Source organism: Myotis davidii, unplaced genomic scaffold (assembly GCF_000327345.1).
Source record: "Myotis davidii unplaced genomic scaffold, ASM32734v1 scaffold341, whole genome shotgun sequence".
NCBI lineage: Eukaryota > Metazoa > Chordata > Mammalia > Chiroptera > Vespertilionidae > Myotis > Myotis davidii.
This window is the reverse complement of record NW_006291021.1, coordinates 491,870-513,954: the sequence shown is the minus strand read 5'-3', so window position 1 is coordinate 513,954 and position 22,085 is coordinate 491,870. Positions and strand designations below refer to the sequence as shown.

Genomic DNA, 22,085 nt, shown 5'->3' with positions numbered 1-22,085 from the left:
TATGGCTTTCTAGTCCTGTGTTTCCAACTCTCTCTGCCTTCCTGACAGAAGAGCCTGTTACCTACGGGCTCTTTGAGCAGGTATTACTTTGGAATATTCTGTTGGAAATTGCTTAACCGAGGTCTCTTATTTACAGTTTTCCCTAACACTTAAATCAGTCATTTACACTCTATATACCACTTTGTTCCCATTTAAAGCCAAGAAGTGGGTAACTTCAGTGACACTAGGAGGAGATAAGTGGACTAGAACTCGTGAAAAGAATCTACTAGCAACAAAGTGAGAAAGCTGACTTCACTGAGATCACTTCTTTGTTCCAGAGGCAGAAATAATTTTATTCCAAAGTCTAAGCCTCAGTGAAGCAAGGAGAGGTGTGAGAGTGTTGAGGATGGATAGTGAGTCCATGGCTCAGCTTACTGTGGCCAGAATACACTTTCCAGAAAACAAGTTATTCCGTATCATGGAGTTTTCATGCTAATGTGTTCCCTGGTTTAACACACTATTTACTAGGCACTGTCTGAGTTAATTGCATTGTTCAGCTTATATTGTTTAGGCCAGGATCAGCACACTTTTGCTGTAAAGGACCAGAGACATTTTGGTCATTTAGTCTCCACGGCAACTACGATACATTGCCATCATGGCACAACAGCAGCCTTTGCTGACATGTAAATAAATGATCTTGGCTGTATTCTAATAAAACTTTATTTCCAAATACAGGCAATGGGCAAAGGTTGCTGGTGCTCGGTCCACATAATCTGGGTTTGATAAAGTGATGTCGTTTTGGAAGATGGGTAGAAAAATCACACTGTCTTGATTCAAAACCTGGAAGTCCACAGGCCCTTGATCTAGTGCAGTGATGGCGAACCTTTTGAGCTCGGTGTGTCAGCATTTTGAAAAACCCTAACTTAACTCTGGTGCCGTGTCACATATAGAAATTTTTTGATATCTGCAACCATAGTAAAACAAAGACTTATATTTTTGATATTTATTTTATATATTTAAATGCCATTTAACAAAGAAAAATCAACCAAAAAAATGAGTTCGCGTGTCACCTCTGACACGTGTCATAGGTTCGCCATCACTGCCCTAGTGCATAGTTCTTGTGGCCATATCTCACCAACAGGGCAGGGATGGAGGGGGCTGCAGAGGGTGACGCAGATTGTGAGGAGGGTGGAGCTGCTAACATTTAAAGACAAATGGAAATATCAAACACTGGGCTGAAATGACAACAATGGTGCTCTAAAGCTTATGAAGTCAAATTGATTCACCAAACCGTGGAACCCCAGAAGCCAGGTGCAGCCCTTAAAACTTAAGGCAGGAGTTTGGGCACAATGGACAGATAACTTTGGGGAGTTGTAGTGCATTGAATAGTGTCTCCTCAAATTCATGTCCACCTGGAATCTCAGAATATGATTTTATTTAGAAATAGTGTCTTTGCAGATATAATCAAGGTAAGGATTGAGATGAGACCATACTGGATTAGGGCGGGCCCTAAATCAAATGACAGAGCTCTTATGAGAGACAGAAAGGACACACAGGGAAAAGGCCGCGTGAAGACAGAGCAGAGATGGGAGTGATGTAGCTGCCAGCCAAGAGACAACCAGGATTGCTGGGAGCCCCCCAAAGCTGGAAGCGGCAGGAAGGATTCTCCCCTACAGAGATCATGACCCTGCCAACACTTTCCAGTCTCTGGAACTACAAAAGGATAAGTTCCTGATGTTTCAAGCCACCCAGTTTGTGTTACCCATACACCCAACTCAATAGGGGTCCATAAGATGAGGAGCACAAGGAACCAGTAGGGACCAGGGCATATCACAAGATAGTTTTGGTGTAGTGCTTCAGTGTCATGCACAACTCAGGCAGTTGGCACATACTGATCAAATGAATGAACACTTTCGTAACTCCCCAGTATTACATCTGATATTGAATTATATAAAACTAGTTAGTGAGACTGTGAGAATCTGTGACAGAACTTTATAAGACAGATAATAATACACAGATTCATATTTCAAAAGGCAGTACAGGTGGAAAATATAAATAAGTTCATAAAGGCTTCAGAAAATTTAAAATCTACTTTTAGGATGTCTGGGACTATTTTGGGAAATGTAGTGACCTTTGGAGACTGACTGCTCTACTCTCCCTGAACACCTCCCTTGATGCTAGTATCAGACACACAGACTGACACACCGTGTGAGCCAGCTTGGCTGCTCCGATATATTAACATACAACACGCCAGTCTACAGAGAGCATGGAATCCTTCCTTACCTACCTGAGATAATGTTGTAGGTTGCACATAAGCTGATCCAGTTTTCTGAAATAAAGAAAAAAATGGGGTTCATTCATCAAAGGCTCTTAGCGCATCAAAGTTTAGGATTTTTAAAAAAGGTTTTTAAAAGACATGCAAAAGAGCGCTGTAATGGTGGGGCAGATTGGTTGGACTAACCCTCGTACAGATAACAATGATAAAATATGGGCAAAATATTTTTGAAAGAAGAACTATTTAAAGTCACTGGCTATGCTGCGGGGTGGAAGCGGGCAGGGAGAGGTGAATGGGGAAAAAGGAGACATATGTAATATTTTCAACAATAAAGAATTTAAATTAAAAAATAAAGTCACTGGAAGGTGACCAAAGCAGGCAGACACTGCGGGGAGTTCATCCCTGAAATACCACTGTCACAAGTTCAGATCAGCAACTCTGTGGCTTTTGGCCCTGGGGGCCACCTCAATCCACAAATGCTAGGGTAGCAGAAAGCAGCAGCTTGTTGTGTTGAAGCATCAGAGGAGAAATTCAGAATGTTGGGAGGGAATCCTAGAAGAGAGAGAGGCACAGAGGGGACGAGCCCCCAGATGCAACTACAGAGGCCACCCACATCTTTTCTTTCTTTTTATCCTCACCCCAGGATATCTTTTTATGGATATGAGAAAGAGAGAGAGAGAGAGAGAGAGAGAGAGAGAGAGAGAAATGTTGATGCAAAAGAAAAACATTGATGGGTTGCCTCCCACATGTGCCCCGACCAGGGATTGAATCAGCGACCTTTCAGTGCATGGAATGACACCCAAACAACTGAGCCACACTGGCCAGAGCACACCCAAATCTTTAAACCACACGTGTGTGGGAGACACCAGGGACCTTGGAGAAAAAAAACAGCAGTTTGAATATGAAAAAAAAAAAACACTAAGAAAAGATTTCAGCTGTTGCCCACTCGGGAGTGACAGAGTTTGAGCCCAGCCAAGTTAAATGCTACCAGGGGAACATGGCAGAATCCAGAGATAATATAACATATTTTTCATGCTATCCATGACCCAATAAAAACTGTTGCTGTGAGAAGAAAAAGGATACTGTCATCCATCCTCAAGGAGAAAAAAAAGGAATCAATTATAAGAAAACCAATCCAAGTGATGCAGATAAAGCAGCTACTAAAAATATGCTCAGGAATTTAAAGGAAATGATAAGTACAATGAATGAACATGTGAGAATTTCAACCAAGGAAGAGAAACTATAAAAAAGAACCCAATAGCCAAAACTGGTTTGGCTCAGTGGATGGAGCGAAAAAATAAAAATAAAAATAAATAAAATAAAAAAGAACCCAATAGAAATTCTGGAGCCCTAGCCAGATTGGCTCAGTAGACAAAGCGTCGGCCAGCAGACTAAAGGGTCCTGGGTTCGGTTCCAGTCAAGGGTATATACCTCGGTTGCAGGTTTGATCCCCGGCCCTGGTCGGGGCACATGCAGGAGGCAACCAATCGATGTCTCTCTCACATTTATGTTTCTCTCTGTCTCTTCCCCTCCCTTCCACTCTCTCTAAAAACCAATGGAAAAATATCCTCTGGTGAGGATTAACAAAAAACAAAAAACAAAAAAAAAAAGAAAAGGAATTCTGGAGCTGAAAAGAAATTTCACTGAAATGGAAATTTCTCTGGATATGTTTAATAGCTGATTATCAGAGATGGCAGAAGGAAGAGTCAGTAAACTTAAAGATAGATCAATAGAATTTACCCAATCAAAAGAACTGAGGGGGAAAAAATAAAGAGAAATAAGAAGTCTAATGTACATGTAATTGGAGTGCCAGAAGAAAAGGAGAGAATGAGAGAGAGAGGAGATATATTTAAAGAGTGACTAAACATCACTTAATTTGGTGAAAGGCATCAACTTACAATTACAAGAGGCTCAGTGAACCCTAAGAATAAATAAAAAGAAAGCCAATTGAGGTGCTATTAAACTGCTAAAATGAGAGAGAGAAGAGAGAGAGAGAGAGAGAGAGAGAGAGAGAGAGAGAGAGAGAGAGAGAGAGAGAAACATTGGTCGGTGGCCTCCCGCATGCTAGGTATGTGCTCTGATCGGGAATCAAAGTCACAACCTTTTGATGTACTGGATGACATTCCAACCAACTGAGCCATTAGGCCAGGACAATGCAAGAATGTTTTATTGCTGGTTTGCCATGCTAGCAGCCCTTGAAGAGCACTAGTTCCAGCAGTCCTTCCAGATGGTGTGAGGCTGGAGTGACTCCACCTGGTAGAACATGAAGCAGCAGGGGAAGGGAGGTGACAAGGCACCAATTGGCCACATCCAACATGAAGTTTGAGAATCCCCTGTTCCCACTCAGCAGGGTCAGGCTCCTTGGTGATCAAGGTCACCCTAGAACAGTCTCATAGATATGAATGCATGTCTGTGCTTCTGTTCTGAATGTAAACTTGCAATAAGAACTGGGAGCCATTCAGTCTGTCTCTGTTACATTCATTTGTCCTCTCTCCTGTTTTTCTTCCCAAGGCAGGAACCAAAGCATTCTTTCTCCGATTCCCTTCATCTGTGGCCCCTCTAGACTGGGGTCCAGAGGCCTTAGGTGGACCAACACAATGGAGAGGGGCCTCAAACACGACCCAGCCTGGCCAGGTAGGCCCAAAGCTCCTGGTTGCTCAGAAACACACCTGGTGTGTTGTTTATAAGCCGAGCACTTTTCATTTGTCATCTGGTCCAAGATAAGAGCAGACTGGAGAAATAAGTGGGAAAGCACAGCCTCATTGCTATAGCTTCCTCTCCTGGGCGGGCACCAGCGTCTAGAAGGCACATCTGACTTTTTGGAGATGCTGCCAACAACACCCACCAGTGAGGACATGTGCTGAGGTATGTGAGGGGGCATGGCAGACCCATGGTCAGCAGCCCTGGGTTGCGGCCTCCATGAATGAATCTGCCTGGGCACAAAGGAAAGAGGCTTCTGTTTACAGGAAAATATTCTGGTTACCTAGTAACCAGTAATGACAGGAAAGGAAATGCAGGAAATGCTGAGGGCAATCTCTGCGCCCGCTCCTGGCCTGACACTGACTCACCAGGACCAGAAGCAATCTCCTTTCATTCGTTCTTTCATATGCCAAGCGGAGGAACCACCTGCCTGACAGATATTTAGAAAACATTGGTCATCTTTGGGTAATTAGAGAAGAGCACACAAGCGTTTTTTAGTTCCCTTCCTTCTGATTGGCTAATTAACTTCCGCTTTGGAGAGCCACACAGCCTTTTACTTTTACTTTGGGGAGAGACACAGGTCTCCTCAGGCCATCAGTTCCTGCTCTCCTGTTGCTTGGTGGCATCTGGATGGCACCTGGGTTCATTTTCCCCCCAAAAGGCAATTAATTTCCTATGACCAAGAAGCAATAAGTCCAGAACACTCTCAAGAGTTCTTTCAAACCTGGGTCTCGTGACACTTGTACTGATATTCCCAGTGTTCATACAGTGACCAGAAAAATCAGGTCCATACCCTCTCTTGCACCCCCTTCAATCTGAGTCCGGGTCTAAGGAGCAAGTATTGAGTGGTTTAGATTCTGTCTTAACTGTACCCGATTGCGGGAAGCCCCTGCCAGCCCTCACTGTAGCCCTGTTCAGTTCTAGGCACCAAGAGGAGATTCCCACGTTTGAGGAACTAAGTTTCCATCTCTCCTTGCCGAAAAGTGGATGCTTTCACAGTCCATGATGGTAGAAACCATGTCCTTTCTCGCACTTGGCCCAGCAGACCCTAATGCAGGCGTCTCAGGTGGACATTCTCTGTCCTGGGCACTGTGGGGTGCTGAGAGGCATCCCTGGCCTCTGGGAGCACCCCCTGCCCACCCTGACTCTCTAGACCAGTGATGGCGAACCTATGACACGCGTGTCAGAGGTGACACGCGAACACATTTTTTTGGTTGATTTTTCTTTGTTAAATGGCATTTAAATATATAAAATATCAAAAATATGTCTTTGTTTTACTATGGTTGCAAATATAAAAAAATTTCTATATGTGACACGGCACCAGAGTTAAGTTAGGGTTTTTCAAAATGCTGACATGCCGAGCTCAAAAGGTTCGCCATCACTGCTCTAGACACTGCCAATGTCGCCTGGAGGGCAGGATTGCGCCGAATGAACATGCGACATTTAAACAAACATGCGACGTCTGAGAAGTGAGCTGGATAAATGTCACTTGAGTGAAATGAACTTGTTGACAGGTTAAGAATAACAAAGAGGGGACTATAGTGACCTGGACATGAAATTGTTACAATCTGTCAGACAATGAGTGTGCGATTAGAGAGGGGAAAACAAGGGACCTTTTAGAGGCTCCCCACCATTTCCAAGAGAATCCAATTCCAACTCCCAGCAAGGGCAATCCAGTAGTCCTTTGCCTAAACTTTTGGGGCATCCTGTCATTCCTCTGGCAAGTCTTAACTTTTTTCTTTTGCAGTGGACTTTGAGGGATCAGAGCTGGCCCTGAGTTTCTCTGGAATAAAGTATCTTCAGAGTTCAAATTCCTTTTTCTTTTGGTAAGAACTGGGCATCTGTTCCTGTTTTCTTCTCAGCAGCCAAACTTTCCCTCTTTTTCCAGCAGAGGACCAGGCCCAAGCTCTGGAAACTGGGCTTGGGGCAGGAGGCAGCCAAGCCCCTGTCGGCTCCTGAAGTCACAGGCTGTCATCCTCGGTCACATGGGACAGTTGCCTTTCCTCCTGTCCTAATGGGAACACTCTCTTATTTCCCTCTTATAGCACATTCAACTACTAATATAAACTGTCCAAGCTCAGGTCTGTTACCTCATCTTAAATGGGATCTGATTTTAGTTGCAAGTGACAATTCCATGTATTCAGGGGAAAATGGGAATTAAAAAACCTTCACTGGCATTTTCACCCAGCACATGTTTTAGGCAAGCTTCTGATGCCAGCTCTAATTAGCAAAAACTTAAATACCACAAGGCTTGGTGTCCAGGACATGAAAATCCTCCCCAGGTTGGGGGCAGGTGCCCCAAAGTTCATCGCATCAAAAGAAATGGGAACTGGGGGCTGTGTGGGAGACCAACTGTCAGCTGCGTTGTGCTGAGAAAGTGGGTAAAGAAAGTGTTGTACACTCACACATATACACACAAACACACATGCTCATGGATGCACACACAAACATGTGTGCACACAACACAATGTATATATATATGAATGCACACATATGTACACACAAACACATATAGAAACCATACATATACACAAACACATGTGCATGTACACACGTACAGCACAGGCTAATACAAGAAAAATGTCCCAAACCACTTAGACAACCTATTGCCACGTTCTTACTAGGGACATTTTTCTATTAAATTGAATGTTGACTAGTCCCAATAGGGAAAAAATCAGTGATTCTTACTGTAAAAAGGGTGACACACCTATGTTTACATATTTGCACGTGTCTATGGGAGAAAAATCTCAGAGTACAGGTTTTGCTCCACAGATAACGTCCTCAAATTGTAACCCCCTATCACCCACTTTCTGACACAGCCTATTCTCCCTACCTCTCAGCCTGCACCCCACTACACAATACCCCATGCCCTTTGCCCCGTCCCCTCAGCCCACGTCCCTCCATCGACCCAGATCCTGACCCCAACATTACTACTCCTCTCTTCCTCTCATCATTCATTGCCTATGGTGGCTTTCCTGTCGAGACAGACTGGCAGAGCCTATTACTCTCTGGCCCTTCCCAAAGTTCTGATCCGGGGGTGAGCATGTGTCCCAGAGCCTTTGTCTCCACAGAGGACCTGCTGACCAGGCTGCCCTCTGTCTTCTGCTCAGGTACCATTCTTGTAGCTCGCAGCACGTTTCATCATGCCATCTTAGAGTCACGTCCATCACCACCATGATCCCACGCCTGAGTCCCTTTGCTGGCTCAGGGTCTGGGGAGTCTGTGTTGTTTTGGCATCTTTGCCTCCCTCTCATGTTCTTCCATCTATGTTCTCACGACAGCTCCACAGTTATTCCCAACCAAGGTCTTAGTAGCCAGTTTCCAGGCTCATCTGAACTTGACCTCTCTGTAATGTTTGGAATTGCTCTTTGAGTTTCTGTGCTCTTGTTTCTGGTCTCTTCTTCCCTCTAAGGCAGTGGTTCTCAACCTTCCTAATGCCGTGACCCTTTAATACAGTTCCTCATGTTGTGGTGACTCCCAACCATAAAATTATTTTCGTTGCTACTGCATAACTGTAATGTTGCTACTGTTATGAATCGTAATGTAAATATCTGATATGCAGGATGGTCTTAGGTGACCCCTGTGAAAGGGTAGCTAAACCGCCAAAGGGGTCGTGACCCACCGGTTGAGAACCGCTGCTCTAAGGGTCCCTTCTCAGCCCCCTGCCCTGCCCCTTCTTTGTCTCACGTGGTCCTCCCCTCCCCCAACTCCGTCACCCTCACCACAACTTTTAACACCATCCACTTGCCCAACTCCAGGTTCTATTTCCAGTTGCCTCCCAGACCTGGGAGCCCCTAAGGTGCCACAACAAATCCAAAAGGGAACTTCTTTCTCCTAAACTTGCCACTTCTGCATTTACTCAGCCACTGGGCTGTAAGTCACTGGGCATCTCCTTCGGCCTCAAGGCCACATCTATCTGGTGACTCTGACCTGCTGTCTCTGTGGGGTAGCACCCGTCAGGGAAGTAGTACAGTCCCCTACTCCTCATCGCACACATGGAAGTCTAGATCTGCCTCCAAAGTGGATGCATATTCCAAATCAAGGGCTACTACCAAGATGGGAGTCCGAGACGTTCTCAGGTCAAGGGTCTGTAGTTCTTGAGGAGGTTGAGTTCCATGTACTGGAGGGTTCAGGTGTGCCCATCACATCACGGGACACATTCTACTCTGGGCGAGCCAGACCTTCTGACCCAAAGACTGCTGATGTCCAGCCAGCCTGAGAGCCCTGCTCTGTGGAGTACTTCAAAAGAAGAGACACCTGGTTCTCTTCCCAACCTGCCACTGGATCTTAGTTCCATTAGGGAAGAGACTTAACAGCCTAAATAAGAAACTCAACATGCTGAGGTGAGTGTCCAGCTGGGAGGGGAGGAAGGGCAGCATGGACTTTGGACTCAGGCACAAACAAGTTCAAATCTCAGCTCCGTCACTTGCTGTGGCCTCAGTTTCTTCATCTGCAAAATGGGTGGGGAGGATGAAGTGGAGTGACATACTGGACCTGCTGCCTCAAGTCTGAATCCCAGCCATAAATAAATACAGTTGACCCCCGAACAACATGGTTTGAGACTGTGTGGATCTTCTCATACGTGAATTTATTTTTCCAATAAATATATTGGGACATTTTTTTGGAGGTTTGTGACAATTTGAACTTGCCTTGGCTGATGACCTGTATGATTTTCTTTAAAAAAAATGTTCTTTATTAATTTCAGAGAGGAAGGGAGAGGGGAAGAGAGATGGAAACATCAATGACGAGAATCACTGACTGGCTGCCTTCTGCATGCCCCACACTGGGCATGTGCCCTGACTAGGACTCGTACTGTGACCTCCTGGTTTATAGGTCGATGCTCAACTCCTGAGCCAAACTGGCTGGGCTACATGATTTTCTTTTCTTTTTCTTTTTTTAATATATTTTATTGATTTTTTACAGAGAGGAAGAGAGAGGGATAGAGAGTTAGAAACATCCATGAGAGAGAAACATCCATCAGCTGCCTCCTGTACACCCCCCACTGGGGATGTGCCCGCAACCAAGGTACATGCCCTTGACCAAAATCTAACCCGGGACCCTTCAGTCTGCAGGCCGACGCCCTATCCACTGAGCCAAACCAGTCAGGGCCATGATTTTCTTAATAACATTTTTATTTTCTCTAGCTCACTTTATTGTAAGGATACAGTATCTATACTAAGAATAGACAAATATGTAAATTGACTGTACCTCTGCAACACCCTAAGCCAATCAGGAGGGAATAAGCAAATTAGCAGGACAAAAATGGCAGTGGCCACTGAGCCAGCTGGAGCAGGCGGGAGGCTTGGGTCACCCCCGGCGATGGAGGAAGCCAAGCTTCCTGCCCACCTGGGCTGCTGGCCAAAGGAGGGGCCTGTGGGCAGGGGCCACAGAGCAAGCCAGAGCAAGCAGGAGGCTTGGGTTGCCCAGGCGGCCACTGAGGGAGGGGCCGCCTGTAAATGGCCATTAGCCTCTCACCCAGGCCAGCCATCATCCCCTCGCCCAGGCAGGGACCCCCACCCCAATGGGGGCATGGCCAGCCTACAAATCACCACAGGCCCCTCGCCCAGGCCGCCCCACTCCCCAAGGGAACCCCCACCCTGATCCAGAACAACCTTCAGGGCAAACCAGCCGCCCCCCCACCTGTGCACCAGGCCTCTGTCTATACTAATAAAGGGTAATATGCTAATTAGACTGGGAGACCTTTCAGGAGACTTTCCGGACACTCTTCTGGACAAAGCCATGGTGGCGGGGCTGAGGTAGAGGCAGTTAGGGGCCAAGAGGGGAGGGCAGTTGTGGGTGATCAGGCCAGGATGAAACAGCAGTTGGGGGCGAGCAGGCCAGGAGTGGGGGCAGTTAGGGGCGAGCAGGCTGGCAGGCAGAGCGGTAGGGACAATCAGGCAGGCAGGCAAGTGGTTAGGAGCCAGAAGTCCCAGAGGATCCCAGATTGGAGAGGGTACAGCCTGAGCTGAGGGACACCCCCTGCCCCCCGCCGGCATGAATTTTGTGCACTGGGCCACTAGTATAATACATAAAAAGCAATTTTCAACCAATGTCCTGCAAGAATTTCTAAAACATGCAATACCTGACTACTTAGGGCACTGACCTCTTTTCCCTTATATTGTCAAATAAAATAAATGACACTAGCCAACACAATAATAGCTGTCTGGTGTGAATGAATCAAAATTATACCTTTTTAAAAAAATCCTCACCCAAGGAGTAAGGATATTTTTTCCATTATTTTTTTAAAAAGATTGGAAAGGGTAGGAGGAAGGGAGAGGGAAAGGAGAGAGAGAGAGAAAAAGAGGAGAGAGAAAAACATTGATGTGAGAGAGACACATCAATTGGTTGCCTCCTGCATGCACCTGGACCAGGGCAGGGATCAAACCTGCAACCCATGAACCCATGTGCCCTTGACAGGGAAATGAATCTGAGACCCTCTGTGCACAGGCTAGCACTCTAACCACTGAGTTCCCGGCCAGGGCTATACCTATTTTGTTTTTGTCAAAACTTATACCTATTTTTAGTTCAGCAAATATATATATATATTGGTGTGCCACAAAATTTTAGTTACTAGTTTATGTGTGCCACGAAATAAAAAGGTTAAAAATCACTGACATGCGAAATATGTGTTACTCCACAGTTTATGTTATCGGTAAGAGCTCACAGTCCATAGTAGGCTATTAGTTGTTAAGTTTTAGGGAAATCAGTTTTATGTGGATTTTCGACTGTGGGGGGACGATTTGCACCCCTAACCCTATGTTGTTCAAGGGTCATCTGTCTGACCAAGTAAAAAGGACGGGCCAAGGACCCCAAGGACAATCAGTGACGGTGGTGGCAGCAATCATCTCAGCACTGACTGTGTGCCAGACTCTGGGCTAAGTGCATTACACATGTGTTCCTGCTAAGTTCTGAGGAAGCTATTCCATTATCACCCTCGTTTTATCACCCTCATTTTAGAAACAACAAACAGACTGGGGCTCAGAGAGGTCTAGCAATGAGCTGAAGGCCATACATCCGGCATGAAGGGCAGAGCTGGATTTGACCAGGACTTATCCTTTAACAGAAGGAGGCACAAGCTTGTAAAGACCCCCGAGTCTCCTGCTGTCGGTACTGGCAGAGCCCTGTTTCCTTCCCAGATAAACTGCTCCTCAATCCTCTGGCAAAGAGAATGCCAAACAATAACAGGAGCTCGGTGTTTTGTTTGAAGAGCGCCATATGTCACCGGAGCTCTGAACGGACTGGCAGGACTCACTGAATGAGATACACGAACCTGGTTTCTGACTGAGGCCTGTGGGACCCGAGTGTGGGCCACTGCACTGTGCTGCTTCTATCTACAAGTCACAGTCTTTGCAGAATTGAGGCCAGTGTGGTCCAGACCCAGAGTGACAAGGTGGGTGGCAGTCATTCTGGCATGGAGGACCACTAAAGCCTGGACGGGTGTCCCTGCCAGTACCACAGCCACAATGGTGCCCGCCAGGATGGAACTGATGTGACCCGATGGAGCAGGGCCACGGCCAGGCTGGGGAGCACTCTGTCCCTCAAAGTCTACCCGCTTGTTACAGCTCAGAAGGGCTGCTCGGTTGACATGGGGGGGAGGGGACAGGGAAACCCACCAGTGGCTTCAAAGTGGGCCAAAGCATGGCAGTGAGTAGTGACTAAAGCCCTCCCTCAAATTACCTCACTGCCCAGTGCAGGTTTCCTGACCTCAGCACTGTGGACATTGGGCAGGGTCCTTCTCAGTTGTAGGGCCATCCTGGGCACTTTAGGGCACTTGATGCAGGATGCCCATCACCCAGCTGTGACAAGCACAGATGTCTTGAGACATCACCCAATATCCCTGGGGGCAAAGTCAGCTGTGGCTGAGAGGCTCTGCCTTTTCTGGGACTGCTCGTCCATTCTAACCTGTATTTTAACACAGTTCTCAGGAGAACTGAATCACAGACAAGTTTGAGAAGCCTGGTTCTAAACCAGCATTTCTCAGCATCAACAATACAGACTTTGGGGCCAGATCATTCTTTGTGGGGCTATCCTGGGCACTGTAGTATGAGCAGCAGCATCCCTGGCCCCCAACTACTCGATGCCAAGAGTACCGGGCTATCCTGGGCACTGTAGTATGAGCAGCAGCATCCCTGGCCCCCAACTACTCGATGCCAAGAGTACCTTCTCTCCCTCAGTCATAACAACAAAAGTCTCCACACATCACCCAACAGTGTCCCCTGGGGGGTAGTATCACGCCCACTGAGAACTCCTGGTCCAAGGCCATGGCCTAATTACACATGGAATTTCCAATTAGCCAAACCATTCTTCTTGCTTGGCGCTCTTGGTTCAGCTTCCTATCACACAGTTGTTCACACATTTGGTTTTGGGACCAATCAGGCCTCCTTGAGAAAAGCAAGTCTAGGTCTTAGTCGCCCTGTGACCATCTCCCAACCCCTCTCCCCACTCCTGGCTCCCCTAGCATGTTCCCCATAATGATCCGCCAAAAATATTTTGAAGTGAACGGGGACATGAGGTAGCTGCTGCTCAGGGCTGCCCACCAACACTGTCCACACGGACTGAACACTGGCCTCCACCTTCAGCTTATGTGTCCCCGGCTCCAGGTTCTGGGTGTAGTCTCATTGGTATCCTGCTTTTGGATTATATCTCATCCTCTTTAGCACCCTTTCTTTCCCTCTCACTTGCACCCAGGTTTCTATCTTTTTTTCTACCTTCTGCATACTCTCCAGTAGGTGGGGAATGTTTGAGGCTATTGAAAATGTGGACAGTCCGGAGGCTGTCTTAACTCGTCCCCTCCTATCCCACCTCCCAAGTCTTCAGAGCAGCCCAGACAGCCCAAAGGTGGAGGAGGAGCAAGGCAGGACAAGGGACAGGCCAGGAGCTTCTTCCTTGATAGTATCTCCTGGGTTCTGAGCCTGATAACCACCTGGAATAGGGGTCTCTGTCCTGATCCCACCACCATCCATAGGGACAATCAATGACCATGGCAATGGGCAGTACCCTTCATGACTGATTCAGGCAAAGAGGAGGCTGACTTCCTTCATCCCACCAACATTGTACACGGACCTTTCCAATTTACCCCCTACCTCCCCTTCTGTCATCACTATACTCAAATGTAAAAAGCAGAAAAATGGCCCTGCTAAGAATCAAGAACTTCTTGAAATCAGAGTCCTGGAGGGGCCCTTAGAAATCACCCAGCTCAGCTCTTTCGCCCAACGGATGGAGGATTTACCCAAAGATGGTTAAGTGGTTGGCCACACTACAAAGCCTGTTGTGGGGTAAAGTATTTCCATGGGAAATTAAAAAAAAAAAATTCATTTAAAAGAACATTTAAAAATGAGGCAATAATTCCACAAAAATGACTTGCCCACACTGGGACTGGGTGTGAAATAGTTTTATGGAACGCAGGGTAGCATTTCTATTGGAAGGATTTTACAACTATCCTCTGCAACAGGCTGCTCGAAGGATCATGGATTCAAAAGAACCCCCTGGGGAGTCAGAATTCATGTTGATTCCAGAGTAATGATTAAGATCTATTACTTAGATCTTAATTTCTGCATCTAACAAGGCTGGTGGCTTAAGAGCTCGCTTTTTTTGCTGTTTTTTTTTTTTACAAGCTTGCTTTTACCTGTTCTAGAACACAAATGACACCCCGTTATAAATTTCAGTTGCAAAAGACAGTTGGGAAACTTGTTCAGATACTTTAAATCGTTCCAAGACGTTAGCTGGAATGCTGGCACAGAGTGCAATGAACATTTTCTCGAAGCTACAGGGTGAACTGCCCTTAAAAAAAAAAAAAGGAACATCCATATTACTAAAGCAAGTCTCACTAAAGGGCTGATTTACTGACCACAGGCTGCCGTGTTCTGATACGGGCGTCACTTTTGTGGCTGTTGCTGCATTAGACAGATTGCACTAGAGGCGAATAAGGCAGGATCAAGTCCCCACCAAAAACCTGCACTGCCTAACATTCCTCAATTTATAGCCCTAGTTGGTGGGTAGGGGAGGGGGCGGTGCTGAGAGGAGGGAAAGAAATGTGTCACCGGCTTTGAATGAAGGTTTTGAATGAAGTTCAGGGGCAGTGTTTACCTAAGCAACCAGCCCTGGTAAACAAACGCTATCTCTGGCTGGCCAGGAGGAGGTGGAGGAGTGACACTGTTTTGATCAAACCCAGTGCCCACTAACAGGGTAAGAGTTTTCCAGTCCCCTATTAGTGGGAACACACCTGCTTCCCCTAATATACATGTTCCCCTGAGGGTCAACAACTTCTTCAGAGGAATATTGACGAACCAGAAGGTTCTGGGTTCAGTTTCCATCATCAGCCAGCCTTACACTTGAATGTCTTTATGTGTGAGCCATCAGGGTTCAACTCCTGCCTTTTCTAATATTCTTGGCAGCTGGAATGAAAACATCGTGCTGAAAAGCGCTCCAGAAGTTGCTGCTCACCAGGGACCTACGGTAGTAGGTTGGTCGGGTAATTATTTCATAAACACGAGGAAGTAGATCAAAAAAGAAATTCCACTGAAGACTGAAATGTCTCCATCTGAGAGCAGTCTAGGACAGAGTCAAATGGCTAAAAGTTTTCCCCCCAACATCTCCTCTTGGTTTATGTACAGGGTAAGATGTCAACATGACAATATGCTTTCTTCTAAGTAGACCCCAGGTGGACTCAGCTCTACCTGTCATGGCAGATCAAATACAAACATAATTTCATCAGAGAAAAATATATGCAGATGTTCAATTAAAGCCCAGGAGTCTGCAGTCCTGGCGCTGCTTGGGCAGCTTGCCGGCCCTCATTGTTTGCTGAGTAACAACGGTTGCCAGGGACAACGCAGTCCACTCCCGTCTCCAAGAGCCTGTTGCTGGGCAACCAGGAGAATACTTCCCAAACCAAACAATGTCATCCCAGGAGCAATCCTCTCTATCTCACATTAACCAGATCTAAAAAAAAACCCTCCCAAATATGTAATCTATTATTTTCAGAAGCCCTAAGAGAAAGGCAAATAATCTCTATAGTAACCGAGGAGAAAACAGTTTACCATATTTGTTCTGAAATAATAAAACCCGAGAAGGACCAACTTTGCCTGCATAAGCATCACAGGAGGGACTTCTTCAGTCTTTGCTAGTGCCAGAGGAGAAAGTGCCTTTTTCTCCAAGAAGAAAGAATTTAACATCAAGCAAACAGTGTAGGATAGTTCATAGCCGCACATAAGCCGTGATTAGACAAACTAAACCTGAGGATTAAACTATTTGAAAAAAGAAGTAAGAGAAATAGCTCCTAATTTAAAAAGATGTTTGCAAATGTCATGTACATACAAAATAGGTGCAAACTGAATCTTTGACTCAGCATTAGAAAGGCCTCCTGGGGCTTTGCCGGAAGGAACTTACAGCATCTGGAGTCCCTTAGCCTGCCCTTCCTGCCCCACTCAGGGGAAGGACTCTTAGAAGAGGAAACCAGGCCACGTCAGAGGCCCCCAGATGTCAGAAGGCACAGGGACACACAGCCCCAGAAAGGGGTGGCAGGGAGGTCCTAGCATTGGCCCACAGGAAACACACACACACACACACACACACACACACACACTAAACTGAAAGCACACAGCCTTGGCTCTGTCCACAGCAATGCAGGCTGAGCCTGGGTTCTCTGTGCCTTTGGAACTGGCACAGGGAGCAGGCAGCACCCCATCTTACAAGGGGAGCATAGAGTTCTAAGCGGTTGGTCTTATTCTGGGGTTTGGGAGCGACAGAATGAGAAACATGGCTACAGCCGCAAGGGGTCCACATCTTAGATGATAAAAGCATGTGACAAAGCATGGCCTTTGAGATAGATACAATTGGTGCACAAAGACTTTGTTTTCTTAAGATAGCCTCCTAGAAGTGATCTTAAATAAACAGGAGGGCATCAGCATGTCTCCCTGAGGAGAAGAGAGTGGATGCCATGCTGTTTAGAATCTAAACCTGGGCTCAAGGGACATGAGAAATCTGAAGCTATACGGGGGCCACTAACCAATGGTGAAGCAGTGACATGGAAGGTGACATGTCTCTAGGCCTGGAGGTGAGACCACCAGCAGCCAAAACCATGGAAGTCACTGCTTGGACACAGCCCTAAGGACCCTGATGATTCTGCCTGGATTCCCCATCTGAAGGGAGGCTCTGACATGCAGCTGTGAAGACCCCAAACTCCATCTCTGAAAGGATTGACACAGGGGTCTTACTTGCATTATTCATTGATCTCAATTAAAAAAAAATATTGACTGTTTAGCATGAGCCAGGCATTGGCCAGTAATCAAAACAGACACAACTCCTTCCCTCATGGATCTTATATTCTAGTGGATAATGAGCGGGTGGGGTGGGGTGGAATGGTGGTAGTTACAGACAGTTAACAAAATAAATAAGAAAAATACATAGCATGTCAGGTGGTAACAGGTACCAAAGGAAAAAAGGGAGCAGGGATATGGAGTGCGGGGGTGGGGTTGGGTTGCAATTTTTAAAGGGTTGTATTACATAGTCCTCCCTGAGAAGATTCATTAAAGAGATGAAGAAAGTGAGGGGCAGAGCTTAGAGAGAGTGTTTCAGTGGAGGGAACACTACTGCAGTAGAGGGAACAGCCAGTGTAAAGGCCCTGAGGTGGGACCATGCCTGGCTAGTGACTAAAGCTGAGTAAACCAGGAGACAAGAAGACAAAACCCATGCAGACTATACTATCTGAGATGTGGCTTTTGCTCATAGTGAAATCAAAGTGATCACAGGGTTTGAGCCCAAGAATGACCAAATTTGACTTGCATTTTAACCAGGTCCCCCTGGCTGCCAATTGAGAACAGGAAAGGGTGAAAGCAGAGAGAGCAGTTAGAAGATTAATGTGATAACCTGGATGAGAGACATGGCCTGTGCTGGGAGACAGCAGTGGGGGGCTAGATACTGGATAAATACTGGAGGTGGAGTCAGAGGACTTGCTGATGGGTTGGAGACGGAGTGTGAGAGAAACGAGTCAAGAGTGGCTCAAAGGTTTTGGCAACTGAAAACATGAGAGCAGGAAAACTGCAGAAATAGGCCTGAGGAGCAACTAGGAGTTGAGTTTTATTGTATATTTTTTATTGATTTGAGAGAGAGAGGGACATTGATGTGTGAGAGAAAAATTGATTGGCCCCTTGCACATGCTCCAACCAGGGATTGAACCAGCAACCTGGGCATGTGCCTTGACCTGGAATTGACCCCGCCACCATCTGGTGTACAGGAGGATGCTCCAACCAACCGAGCCATGCCAACTAGAGCAGGAGCTGAGTTTTAAAGGTGAGGTGTAGGAGACTCTTAGACACCCAATTTGGGATGCTGAAAAAGCAGGCAGATATATAAATGAAGGTCTGAGGGACAAGAGGTAAGTTAGACCCATCAGAATACAGAGAATGTGGGCTGGAGCCATCAGTGTATAGATGATATAGGCTGTAGCCATCAGTGTAGAGATGACATAGGCTGGAGCCATCAGTGTAGAGAGGATATAGGCTGGAGCCATCAGTGTAGAGAGGATATAGGCTGGAGCCATCAATGTATAGATGATATAGGCTGGAGCCATCAGTGTATAGATAATACAGGCTGGAGCCATCAGTGTATAGATGACACAGGCTGGAGCCATCAGTGTAGAGATGACACAGGCTGGAGCCATCAGTGTATAGGCTGGAGCCACCAGTGTAGAGAGGATGTGGGCTGGAGCCAGCTGGAGCCATCAGTATATAGAGGATGTGGGCTGGAGTCATCAATGTATAGATGACCTATTTAAAGCCATAAGACTGGCCCCTTCTACTATAGGAGGACACAGTGAGAAGTCTATAACCCAGAAGAGGGGCTGGCACCCTGATCTTGAACTTCCAGCCTCCAGAACTGTGCACAATAAATTTCTGTTGTTTATAAGCCACCCCATCCATGGTATTATGCACATATGGAAGGCAACTGATGGATATTTTCTCTCACATCAATGTTTCTCTCTCTCTCTCTCTCTCTCTCTCTCTCTCTCTCTCTCCCTCACCCTCTCCCTAGTATTAGTGAGCCTATCCTCCTCAGGTAAAGATTTTATAAAAAAAGCTCCAGAGCCACATAGAAAAATAAAAGTGTATTTCTTGCTAAGTCATGTTTGAACTATATAAGATTACCAAGAAATTTAACATAAGATAAATGGGGGAGGCCAGGGGTCTTGCAGTGAGTGTTTCAGAAACAGAGAGTTCTCCTGCTCTGGTCAATGAATAGACTTGGGCCAGCTCAAGAAGTGTCCACCTGTCTAGGGAAGGAAGGAAACTTCTATTGCTTTTAGTGCTCACCAGTCTCGGGGGAGCGGGGATGATGATATATCTCAAGTGGCCCCAGGACTGAAAATCTAGTCAAAGAACCTTCAGCAAGACCCAGGGAGCTCTGAGGATATGAAAATGAATCAATGAAAGGCAAAAATGAGAAATATTTATTCCATCCATCATCTCCCTTCTCCTCATCTCAACCCTCCATCCAATCCTCTGAAAACAAAGGACATTTTATTCTGTCCCTGTGAAAGTTTCAACCCCAAAGCAAAACTTCATGGTACTTTGACAAAATGAAACAAAATAAATTTTACTATTGTTGTTGAACTTGTTATTCTAATTAAGCTCAAAGAATGAAATCTTGGAGATATTTTAGTTTTAAATCTAATTAATCCTAATTAATGCTAAGAAGATACATTGAAATTAATTCCATTTTAGAAAGACATTCTAATCAAAAGCTTGGGGGGAAGTGTAATTATTAAATTTAAGAGGGCATCATAAAACCTTGAAAATATTTTCCCTATTCCATCAATATTAAGATAAGTCTTCATTTTTATCAGTAAACACTTCCCACTGGCATGGGGTTGGGGAAGACCCCAGAGTGTGAAATGGGCAAGCAGCTCGCAATGTCCAGACAAATGCCTAGCTTCGTCTGGTTCTGTTTTCGGTGTCTCCACTCCCAGTTCTGCATTAAGTCAACCACCAAAGCAGAGCAAAAGATCATTTAGGAGAAAAAGAAATAAAGTGATGTCGCTCTGCTTGAAAGGTGGAAAGAGAAACAGATGAGTGCTGTGAGACATAACTCAAGGAACGGTGAACGGGCCTTTCCATCCTCCCCTCTCGCTCTTTGCTCTCACTCAGAATGTACCCTAGGTCAAGCAGCCATCTTTCAAACCCTCCTGTGTGCCAATAGTGGTTCCAGTTCTCCTTGCTTCTGGAAGCCTGGCAGCTGACATAACTTGGCTGTCCAGGTGATCATTACCACCGTTACCATTTTTAAATTAAGTGTATTAGGGTGACATTGGTGAATAGGATCATATAGGTTTCAGGTGTGGATTTCTATATTACAAGATCTGTATACTGTACTGTGTACCCACCATCCAAAGTCAAATCATCTTCTGTCACCATATATTAGGCCTCTTTCACTCCTACTCCCACCTTCTCTCTGGCATCCACCACACTGTTGTTGTGTTCACGAATTTGTTTTATATCCCACATGAGTGAAATTATATGGTTCTTAGCGTTTTCTGCCTGACTTATTTCACTTAGCATAATATTCTCAAGGTCCATTCATGTTGCACGTGGCAGTATTTGGTCTTTTCTAATGGCTTAGTATTCCATTGTGTATATGCACATCTTCTTTATCCAATCTTCTACCACTGTTACATTTGAACAGCACTTATTACTACATTAACATGTCTTTTTGAGATAAATATTTGAGATTTCCACCCACATGAAATTTGAAACAATCTGAATTAAGGGGAAAAGGTTGAGTTATAAAAGCCCCACTAAAGCTTACTACACTAGAATAATGAAGATGCAACTGCATTTCTAGGTAAATCAAATCCTCTTTTTTATGCAAATTTCAAGCTTAAGATTAGATTAAATGTGGATACTGGTCTCAATAATTGGGGCTAAACATTACTCACTGGGGAGCTATAGCGTCTATCTGCCCAGGCTATTGCTCGGCCCACACTGTGCGAAGATAACATCTGTGACCATGCAGGACACCAGCAGGATGCTGCCAGATCTTCTCTCAACAGCAAATACAAAGTGTGTGGCTTGTCCTTACATACACGTGAATGACGTGGACAACCACAGGACTTTTGGGCAATTGCTGTGTAGGCCTGCCCTGGAACAGCAGGGGCTCCGGACAGCGCCTGGCTAAAGGTCACTTCTCAGGAAGACGGAAGATGAGTAAGGGGCAGCCCCGCCCAAAGTGGCTGGTATTGGCCAGCACACATGGACTTCCATTTCTTTATCCATAAATGGAGAAAATAAATTCTGTCTGCCTCTATGGGCAATTGTGTTAAATAAAATGAAGCCTACCAAACATGGGGTTTAGTTGCCAGCCCAGCACATATTAGGTACTCAATAAATGCTAATTAGTCATTGTTGTAATCTACTCCGGTATATAGGACCAAGACCAGTTGCTGCTTTTTGCCTATTCAAATATCTGAAGCTCTAAAAGCAGTTATTTGCTATTTGGGGTTTCAAAAACAAATAAGTGTGACAAGTTCTTCGGGGAGCACCTCATGCTATGTGCTCTGTTCCAGGGCATATTTGGGCCCAATACTTAATACTTATTTCTCTCCCATCATCATGCCGAATATAGCAGCTCTTCCTCCAAATTAACACTGCTGCATTGCTTTCAGAAAGACTACATCTTATCAGCTCCCTTTCCTTCTCAGAAATGCTGCCCTTCCATAAGACTTCAGAGCATGTACAGTATACTGTCCATAGCTGAACGTCTCATAAATTGCCTGACAAAGGGTGACGGAGGCAGACTGTGTTTAGTGCTGTCCTTTCCAGTGAGAGAGCGAGCTGGTGAGATTGTTCAATTCCCCACAAGGAGATCCTCTTTGCTTTCTGTCCTTTGCTCCAAATTTCTGAGGTTTGCATCATTAGACCACTGGCTTTGCCAATGCCTTCTCCAGCACTAATTCAAAGTTGGTGAGGGCTCCTGGAGTGTCCTCCCTGAGCATGTGCAAGGGAGGCAAACGCAGAGCCATGCAGCACCAGCTTCTGGGCGAGGGGTGGAGAATTCTTGCCTGAAACAGGAAATCCTCAAGACTGAGGGTCTGAGAAAGAAGACCTAAATGGAAGCAGTGTCTCCCTTCTCCCTCAGAATT

The 22,085-nt window shown here is 45.8% G+C and overlaps 1 protein-coding gene across 8 annotated transcripts in view; it reads right to left on the bottom strand.

Moving 5' to 3' along the window:
• RFX2 (regulatory factor X2) overlaps positions 1 to 22,085 on the bottom strand; it is an 85,782-nt gene that overhangs the window by 41,710 nt on the left and 21,987 nt on the right. For 5 of the 8 annotated variants that reach the window (XM_015564278.1, XM_015564283.1, XM_015564284.1 and 2 more), the window contains one exon: positions 2,267 to 2,308. The exons of 1 other annotated variant lie outside the window; for it this stretch is intronic. Coding sequence is in view for 2 of the 7 variants with exons in the window: in XM_015564284.1 (XP_015419770.1) it covers positions 2,267 to 2,292 (26 nt within the window). In the remaining 5 variants the exon portion in view is untranslated. Of the gene's footprint in view, positions 1 to 2,262; positions 2,309 to 22,085 lie in introns of those variants that run through there. 2 more of the 8 variants (XM_015564279.1, XM_015564282.1) reach the window with 1 other exon arrangement.